The following is a 10,000-nucleotide window of genomic DNA, read 5'->3' on the forward strand; positions in this document are numbered from 1 at the left end:
CTACTATTTCTATTACAACTCTACCACATTCAGCTGTCTAGTTGAAGCCTGGAAATATTGTAAACAAAGTAGCATAGTTGGCTAGCTTATCCTAGTCTACTGATTGGACTGTTCAGTTTCCTCATGTGTGTTTAAGGTAATACTGTTCTCCTTGGGACAAGCCTTTGGTATTGAGATGATCATTCAGTTCTCCCAGAATCCCCAGCGCGAAACATCGTGGGAATCTCAAGCACAGTCCAGCACGCTGGCGTTGCACAGCTCCCCCAACAAGCCATTGCCGTCCTCGGCGCGGGCGTTCCCACATTCAGTCCAGCAATTAGTCTCTGGCACTGCCACACAGCAGGTTTGGTGCACACAACGCAACGTACTCACCCTGGGGAACCACAACCACCAGCGGCCCAATGCGGGGCGTGCTAGCAGTCACCTGGTCTGTCGCCTCTCATCCCCAGCTCCCTTCAGAGAACGCCCTCAGGTCGCACTTTCGCAGTGTGCACCACCGCAACGTTCCTCCAACACCTGGCGGGGCCTAGCCTCCAACACCTGGCGGGGCCTAGCCTCCACCGCAACGTTCCTCCAACACCTGGCGGGGCCTAGCCTCCACCGCAACGTTCCTCCAACACCTGGCGGGGCCTAGCCTCCACCGCAACGTTCCTCCAACACCTGGCGGGGCCTAGCCTACACTGCCACTGCAACGTTCCTCCAACACCTGGCGGGGCCTAGCCTCCACTGCAACGTTCCTCCAACACCTGGCGGGGCCTAGCCTCCACCGCAACGTTCCTCCAGCACCTGGCGGGGCCTAGCCTACACTGCCACTGCAACGTTCCTCCAACACCTGGCGGGGCCTAGCCTCCACCGCAACGTTCCTCCAACACCTGGCGGGGCCTAGCCTCCACCGCAACGTTCCTCCAACACCTGGCGGGGCCTAGCCTCCACCGCAACGTTCCTCCAGCACCTGGCGGGGCCTAGCCTACACTGCCACTGCAACGTTCCTCCAACACCTGGCGGGGCCTAGCCTCCACTGCAACGTTCCTCCAACACCTGGCGGGGCCTAGCCTCCACTGCAACGTTCCTCCAGCACCTGGCGGGGCCTAGCCTCCAACACCTGGCGGGGCCTCCACTGCCTCCACTGCCTCCACTGCCACAGACTCCCCGGCGCTGAGCACCGTAACTGGCACTGCACCTCCGATGCTCCACTCCGTCGTCTCGCCAGTCAGGGCAGCAGACTCCAGTTCCATCGCAGCCGGACCACGCTGCGCAATCAGGCTACAGCTACCGACGTTGGTGTCCCTCCTCTGCTGCCTTGTCGCAGAGCTGTCCTCTGCTGTTTCGGCCACTCCACACCGCCATGATCGCGCCAAGGCCTTGACCTTCTCTCTGGCTCGTGCCATCGGATTTCACACAACAAACTTTTTTTCCCCTTATTTTTCTAAAGAGTACCGGCGAACAGGGCGACTCGAACAGGCTCCGCCAACCGTCCGTCCTCAAGGCACCACCTCCTTGCCGCTCCACCTCTGCTCTGCTCCGCAGCCAGGGCCACCGCCAACTCCAGCCTAAAGCTGTCCGGCGGGGGCAGGGGCTCAAGGTCTTCTCTCGGTGAAGTCAGCGCCCAGGCCAGCGTCACTACCTTATTTTCTAAGGCCGCTTCCTCAGGCCGCTCTCCCAGTCGCGTGAAGTCCTTCTCCGCCGTGGCCACTGCATCAAAACCCTCTTTAGGCAAGCACTCCTCCCGTAGCTAGGTCCAGGCGACGGCTGGTCTCCTCCTGCGGCTTCTACTGAAGGCCTCTGTAAGCTTTTTAGTACCCCTTACAAGGGTTCTCTTCAGATCCTTTTGCTTGGGCCTCCACCTAGCGGTGAGCATGGACGGATTATGAACTTTCGGGCCCCTGGGCCCAGATGTATTAAGGGCCCCCCACTAATTGTCGCATATGTGGAAGGGGGGTTTGTAGGTCCTTCCTCAGAAATGTTTTAATTTGTTTGATGTGATTTCCTGTATTCTGGTACATTTTGGGGATGGCCAGTACTAAATTCAATCAGATTCATAGCCTACATATCAGTAAAGTTACTCAAACAGCCTATTTCCACTTGAGAAACATTGCCAAAGTGCGGCCCTTTTTAACTCAACAAGATGCAGAAAAACTAATTCACGCCTTTATCACTAGCAGGTTAGACTACTGCAATGCACTTTTCACTTCACTTTTCACAAAAAACATCTAAAGAAATTGGCACTCATACAGAACTCTGCGGCTAGACTTTTAACTAAGACTAAGAAGAGAGAACACATCACCCCTGTGTTGTCTGAACTGCACTGGCTCCCTATTTCCTATAGAATTGATTTTAAGGTTATGTTAATTACTTACAAAGCTCTAAATGGCATAGCACCTTCATATATCTCTGAGCTTTTAATATCTTATCAACCACAAAGGAAACTTCGATCATCCAATTCTAATCTTTTAATCGTACACAAAGTGCTCCAAAAGCAAAGTGGAGAAGCTGCTTTCATCCATTATGCCCCCAAACTATGGAACACCCTGCCTCTGTACATCAAGCAGGCGAGTTCAGTAAATATTTTTAAAAAAGATCTGAAAACATACCTGTACAGGAAAGCTTTTAGTTAACTCGTCTTATCCTGTAGACTACTTTTTCAGATTATTCTACATCTGCTGCTATTGGAGGGCGCAGCCAGCCAGAAGCAGATGGGCTCCCCCTATTAAGTCAGGTTCTGCTCAAGGTTTCTTCCTGGAATATGGGAGTTTTTCCTTGCCACAGTTGCCATATGGCGTGCTTGTGGGGGGTAAGAGGGTTAAGGCTGCCAGTCTTATGACATGTCATTTTCTGTATTTTTGATATGTTGCTGAGTGGATCATAAACGGCCCCAGCAATGAAGAAATGTGATTGATAATGACTGACTGACTATTATTTTGTTACATGCTTCAAATGTAAAGCACTTTGAGCTGCATTCTGTGTATGAAAGGTGCTATACAAATAAAGCTTATTATTATTATTATTACATCCTGATTTGTTGATATTGAGGCAATGATTCCATGCAAAGGCTTGGGCTTCAGGGTCCCCTGACCCCTTGGGCCCCTGGGCCGGGCCCGGTAGGCCTGTGCAGTAATTCATCCCTGGCGGTGAGGTCTCCCACTCCCGGCTCCTCCAGCACTGAAGACACTGTCTCCTGCAGAACGCAACTTGCTCCTCCATGGAAAACGTTCCCATCTACAGGTGCTGCTTTGGAAAGCAGCAGACCGTCCTGATCCACCGGCTGTGGATATAACCGCGTTTGGAGGGAGTTAGAAGACAGGTATGAAGAAACGAGAAGAACTCGCCCACCCTCGATTCAAGTCCTGTTGCTCCTCCTGATTTGTTAGATGTTATCAGCTGTAACTGCAAAGCTGGGTTAAAACTGTGTATCTGTAAAGTGCAGCTGTGCAGCTGCAGGCCTGGCCTGTACTAATTATTGTTTCTGCAAAGGCAGTGATGTTACATGTGGCAATATATTTACACAGCAAAAAGAGCAGAAGGACAGGGATCTGGAGAAGATGGCGACAGGACAACGGATGAGGACAGTGAGGAGTAGTAGAGGCTACTGTAGTTCTTCACTTTGTTACTCAATTGTGAGTCACAGCAAAGGGCCAGTGAATAGCTATTTCCAAAATGATTGTGGAATTCAGAAATAACTTGAGGATCCAAATTATTCCTAAACACTGAACATTTTTATCCTCCAAAAATCCGTCTAAATCGCCCCCAAAAACTCAGCAAAATCAGCTTAATGAGAGTAAAAACGTGACCAAACCAAGTTTAAATAGTGATTTTAAATCTATCTTGAAAATGTCAGATATGGACTCAGCATCTCCAGTAACCCCTAAAAACATACTAACATTGTCCATTTTGGCCAAGCAGCTCTTATAATATAATCAATATAGGGTATTATGCTAATTTATGCTAATTAGCTCAATTACACAAATTACACAAATTTCTGCATGCTGGGAACCCATACTATATATTTCCATCATAAAACTTTAGTGTATTCAACATTTCCGGGTTCACCTTTCTGTCCACTGGACTAGCAGAAGGCAGACACAACAAAACATTGCTACCGAAAGAGCAAATGATATGTGGTCACTGTAGGATTGTAGATGTGGTCACTGTATGACTGTAGAGTGAGAGGGACGCTTCTTTCTACACGGTCAAAAGGTATAAAATAAAGCTTTGATGAATTTAATTGAATTGAACTGAGTGACTGACAGACACGAACAGGAACGGGGGGTGAGAGGCCTTACCGTTTCCCGGTGCCCACCAGGTATGTGTTGGTACCCTGCAGGGTCATCGGGCCCGGGTTGCAGCCGAGGATCCGTACGACGCGCGCGGACAGCTGCTCAATCCGCGGGAGGATGGCAGTCATCGTCCTGCTGCTAGAAAGTTTCAACACGCCTCGTGCTATAACACGCGTCAAACCGAGTTGACCTGAACGAGGGACCCCGTTTATAATCGACTCTGAACTGGACTCAACCTGAACGAGGGAAACAGTTTATAATCTACTCTGAACTTGACTCAACCGTTGCTGTCTTCCCTTTGTTTACATGTTTTACTTCCTGAATTATGTGCTTTCAAAATAAAAGCTCTGTGTCGCCTCCACTTGAATAGTCCCCCTCCACGACCACTTGATGTCGCTAAGCACTACATGGCTGTTTTTGATGACAAACCTGACAGAGAACTGAGTGACTACCCAGGCTAGACTGAATGCAAGCTCCAATACCCAGGCTAGACTGCTCTAACTATATACTCAGGCTAGTCTGAATGCAAGCTAACTATATACCCAGGCTAGAATGAATGCAAGCTCTAACTATATACCCAGGCTAGACTGAATGCAAGCTAACCCATGCTTCTTTAAGAGTGTGTAGGCCCTTTCACACTGGCAAAATCGCCGCGATTTTATGTACCAGAATCGCGGAACGACGTGTGAGGGAGACTCCATGCTGCTTTAAGAGAGAGTGTGTGTGAGAGAGACTCCATGCTTCTTTAAGAGTGTGTGTGAGGGAGACTCCATGCTGCTTTAAGAGGGTGTGTGAGGGAGACTCCATGCTTCTTTAAGAAACACAGAGTTTTCTTGAATTTCCCCTGGGGATCAATAAAGTATCTATCTATCTATCTATCTAAGAGTGTGTGTGTGAGGGAGACTCCATGCTTCTTTAAGAGTGTGTGTGTGAGGGAGACTCCATGCTTCTTTAAGAGGGTGTGTGTGTGTGTATGTGTATGGGAGGGGGGGTTCTGTCATTTAAACAGAGAGAGAGAGGGAGGAAAGGAATTCCATGTGTGTTATGCTGAAAGAGACAGAGACGGAAATAAAGAGAGAGAGAGAGACAGAGAGAGGGAGAAAGAGAGAGAGGGGTCTGTGTTCGTTTACAGAGTGGATCTCTGTTTCTTTAAGAGCTGCATGCTGGGCCAGACTGCTGAACACAAGAGAAGCGCAGCAGAGTGCAGTGACAGCTGTGTGTGTGTGTGTGTGTGTGTGTGTGTGTGTGTGTGTGTGGGAGGGTTTTTGTCTGAAGAGGAAGTTCTGTGCTGCTTTGCTCACCGTAGACCACCTCCTCTCTCTTAGCGCACAGACACACCTTCCAGAAGAAGACGACCGTGAGTACAACTACCGCAGATGCACACACACACACGCAGGCACGCACGCACGCACGCACACACGCACGCACACACGCACGCACGCACACACGCACAAACAGACCACACACATACACACAACAGACCACACCTTTACATAAAAAAAGTCACACACACCCAAAACACAGACAGACAGACGCACAGAATGACAAAGAGGTGTGTGTGTGTGTGTGAGGGTGTGTGTTTGTATGAGGGTGTGTGTTTGTATGAGGGTGTGTGTGTGAGGGTGTGTGTTTGTATGAGGGTGTGTGAGGGTGTGTGTTTGTATGAGGGTGTGTGTGTGAGGGTGTGTGTTTGTATGAGGGTGTGTGTGTGAGGGTGTGTGTTTGTATGAGGGTGTGTGTGTGAGGGTGTGTGTTTGTATGAGGGTGTGTGTGTGAGGGTGTGTGTTTGTATGAGGGTGTGTGTGTGAGGGTGTGTGTTTGTATGAGGGTGTGTGTGTGTGTGTGTTTGTATGAGGGTGTGTGTGTGTGTGTGTGTGAGGGGGCAGGGTGACACATTTCTCTCAGCTGTGTCTGCTTCTATCTGTATCTAGAATCACATGGTTCAACAGGAGTCACATTACACACAGACACTCACCGGCAGTCCCACACACACACACACACACACCAGCAGTCCCAGACACACACACCGGACATCCCCCCCCCCCCCACACACACACACACCAGCAGTCCCACAGACACACACACACACACACCAGCAGTCCCACACACACACACACACACACACACACACACACACACACACACACACACACATCTCTAAAAAACATTGATAGAGTGCCGCCTTTCCACACCCGGGGTCTTTGGAAAAATAGATTTTGGAGAACTTTGGAGAATAATTATTTTATTTTATTTTACGAAACAACATTAAAAATTGTTTCTGACTGAAAACCCGGATTGCTATTAAAAAGGTGCGGTCTTAGTCATTTGTCATAAAAATAAAATAAAAAAACATGAAAACGCTTCTTTTTTTAATTCCATGTTTCTCCCACATTGTCTTACAAACTTTTGGCATGTGACAGTGTCATTTTTAGTCAGAACAAACACATTGATAAAGAGAGAATCAGCATTAAATCAATATTAGCCAGGGGTATAATAATTGTGTTCTTAACTGTATTCATCATGAACTTGTGCCAGGTGCATAAGGTTGACAGCTGGATTCAACCCTCCAAACCATATATTTTCTTTAAAGATGAACTGAACTGAAAGAATCAACATTGATAATGTGTTGATTATGACAATTAAAAATAAATGACACTAAAACATTTAATTAAAAAAATAAAGACGTAGCCTTTTTTAAGCAACACCAACATTGCGTTTGTTAGTATTAGAACGCTGCCAGTTTCAATGACGTCACTGGCATGGTAGGACCTGAGAAGTTCTATAGGCAACAGCTGCAGCATATTATGTATACACGAAAATTAGTAATTTGAATGGCATGGGTTACACATTTGAGCCTGTGAGGGACAGGCCTGTAGTGTCTTGACTACCACTAACTTACTGACTAACTTTTGACAAGATTTGGGAAAGATTCTTGAAAAGCTTTACTCAAAAGACTACTGTCTTAACAATCTTGCCCAGATTTTGTGAAAATCACATGGTGTAAGGAAGCCTTAATTTGGGTGAAGGGTCTGATCTGATAAGGTGTGTGTGTGTGTGTGTGTGTGTGTGTGTGATGGTGTGTGTGTGTGTGGCTGATACCTGTTCTGTTTAATTTGGGTGAAGGGTCTGATCTGATCAGGTGTGTGTGATGGTGTGTGTGGCTGATACCTGTTTGTTACATCTGATTTTAAAAGTTACGAATGTTCTTGATTTCAGCTACTTTGTTAAACTCTGTTAATCACTTCCAGTGCAATTTAGGAGAACTAGGGTAAGATAAAGTGCTTTATGATGCTCAGGGCTATTGCAGTGAGAACTAGGGTAAGATAAACTGCTTTATGATGGTCAGGGCTAGTTGTTTACTGAAGTATGTTGGGCCCTTAGCAGCTTTTCCATCTCTTGTTTTCATTTGATTTTCTATGTTCTGCCAGTTGTGCATGTTAAAATAACATTTTGTGTAATTAAATGTAAATCTGAAAAGGTAAAAGATGTGCATTTTTAAAATGATAGAGAATATTCGATCTGCCCTTTTAGACGGCAGTCACATTGGCACATGTCTGATTCATATCTGATTTATTTCTGCATATGAATTATGCCTTGAACTGATCTGTGTTTTTCCTGTGTACACATTCATGTTGCATGTCTAAACTGTGGCGCATATGAGCAAAAAATCAGAATTGGGTCACATTTAACTGACGATGTAAACATAGCCTGAGACGGCTAACTTGAAATCATGTGTGGTGTGTTTCCAGTGGTTGCCATGGCATTCTCCGGTGCTGGCGTGATCCGCGAGGAGCAGCTGCAGTGTCCAATCTGCCTCCAGCTGCTGGCCGACCCGGTCACCACCTCATGCGGCCACAACTACTGCCAGGCCTGCCTGGGTCAGTACTGGGACAAGACGGCTCACGGCTGGCGCTGCCCGCTCTGCAAGGAGGCCTTCGCCCAGCGGCCCGCGCTCCGTATCAACACCACCCTGCGTGACATGGTGGAGCTGTTCCGCCAGGGCGCCGCCCACACCGACGCTGAGCTTGGCCCCGCCCCTGGTCCAGAGGGCTCCTCGCCCGTCCCTCGTGCACTTGCGCTGCCCGGGGAGGTGGCGTGCGACGTGTGCGGTGGCGGAGGCGGGCAGTGGCGTCTCCGCGCCCTCAAGTCCTGCCTGGACTGCGGCACGTCGTTCTGCGCGCTGCACCTGGAGCTCCACCAGAGGGCGCCGGCGCTGCAGAGGCACGTGCTCAGTGAGCCGCTACAGGTCAGGGGTCAGGGGTCACCACACCACGGGTCACCACACCAAAGATTGTTAAGGCGGAGCAAGATATTTCATCAGGAGCCACTTCTGGGTACCCGGATCGCACGAGGGGGGGTCAAAATCCCCCTTTATGCAGAGCAGAGGCAGCGACTGCTCCATTGAAGTCTATGGGCATAGCTCAGAATTTTACCACATATGCTAAGGTCTTAGTTCTATAGAGTTAGGAATGTGAATTTCGGCCACGTTTTCATGATCCTCAAACCCTTCTGAACATTTCAGGTACATTTTTAGCATTTTTGAGCATTCCAGTCAGGAGAAAATCGACCTTATATGTGTGCGCCGGTTATTTATGCCGCTGCTGTTGGCCGGTTGCAACGTACGCTCATCAATACGTCATCGACACACCTCTTTATGCAGACAGGATTCCATCCCCATTTTGCGCCCATAGACATGAACTATGACAATGTATCTTGCTCCGCCTTAACAATCTTTGACCACACCACGCTGCAGGGTTCAGGGGTCACCACACCACAGGGGTCACCACACCTCATATCGCTCCTCATATCTCATATCACTCCTCATATCTCATATCGCTCCTCATATCACTCCTCATATCTCATATCACTCCTCATATCTCATATCACTCCTCATATTACTCCTCATATCACTCCTCATATCACTCCTCACTCCTCATATCACTCCTCATATCACTCCTCATATCACTCCTCATATCACTCCTCACTCCTCATATCACTCCTCACTCCTCATATCACTCCTCATATCTCATATCACTCCTCATATCACTCCTCACTCCTCATATCACTCCTCAAATTGCTCCTCATATCACTCCTCATATCGCTCCTCATATCACTCCTCATATCACTCCTCACTCCTCATATCACTCCTCATATCACTCCTCACTCCTCATATCTCATATCGCTCCTCATATCTCATATCGCTCCTCATATCGCTCCTCATATCACTCCTCATATCACTCCTCACTCCTCACTCCTCATATCTCATATCGCTCCTTATATTGCTCCTCATATCACTCCTCATATCACTCCTCATATCACTCCTCACTCCTCACTCCTCATATCTCATATCGCTCCTTATATTGCTCCTCATATCACTCCTCATATCACTCCTCACTCCTCATATCTCATATTGCTCCTCATATCACTCCTCACTCCTCATATCACTCCTCATATCACTCCTCTCATATCTCATATCACTCCTCATATCACTCCTCATATCACTCCTCATATTGCTCCTCATATCTCATATCTCATATTGCTCCTTATATCACTCCTCACTCCTCATATCACTCCTCATATCACTCCTCACATCTCATATCGCTCCTCATATCACTCCTCACTCCTCATATCACTCCTCACTCCTCATATCACTCCTCATATCACTCCTCACTCCTCATATCACTCCTCATATCACTCCTCACTCCTCATATCACTCCTCATATCTC

At 47.9% G+C, this 10,000-nt stretch overlaps 2 protein-coding genes across 3 annotated transcripts in view; one reads left to right on the forward strand and one right to left on the reverse strand.

Moving 5' to 3' along the window:
• The window catches only part of LOC143139602 (endoribonuclease LACTB2-like), an 18,480-nt gene extending 13,899 nt beyond the window's left edge, over window positions 1-4,581 (reverse strand). For both annotated transcript variants that reach the window (XM_076300179.1, XM_076300178.1), the window contains exon 1: window positions 4,281-4,581. In XM_076300179.1, coding sequence (XP_076156294.1) covers window positions 4,281-4,402 — 122 coding nt within the window. In that variant the 5' untranslated portion in view covers window positions 4,403-4,581. The remainder of the gene's footprint in view (window positions 1-4,280) is intronic.
• Window positions 4,582-5,560: 979 nt separating this feature from the next.
• The window catches only part of LOC143139601 (E3 ubiquitin-protein ligase TRIM21-like), a 17,852-nt gene continuing 13,412 nt past the window's right edge, over window positions 5,561-10,000 (forward strand). Inside the window, exons 1-2 of the mRNA XM_076300177.1 lie at window positions 5,561-5,631; window positions 8,024-8,520. Of these exons, the coding sequence (XP_076156292.1) occupies window positions 8,032-8,520 (489 nt within the window). The 5' untranslated portion in view covers window positions 5,561-5,631; window positions 8,024-8,031. The remainder of the gene's footprint in view (window positions 5,632-8,023; window positions 8,521-10,000) is intronic.

Source organism: Alosa pseudoharengus, unplaced genomic scaffold, assembly GCF_046254945.1.
Source record: "Alosa pseudoharengus isolate Yale_2024_CS ecotype anadromous, Long Island Sound unplaced genomic scaffold, YU_APseudo_1.1 YU_APseudo_1.1_scf_22, whole genome shotgun sequence".
In the NCBI taxonomy this organism is placed as follows: Eukaryota; Metazoa; Chordata; class Actinopteri; order Clupeiformes; family Clupeidae; genus Alosa; species Alosa pseudoharengus.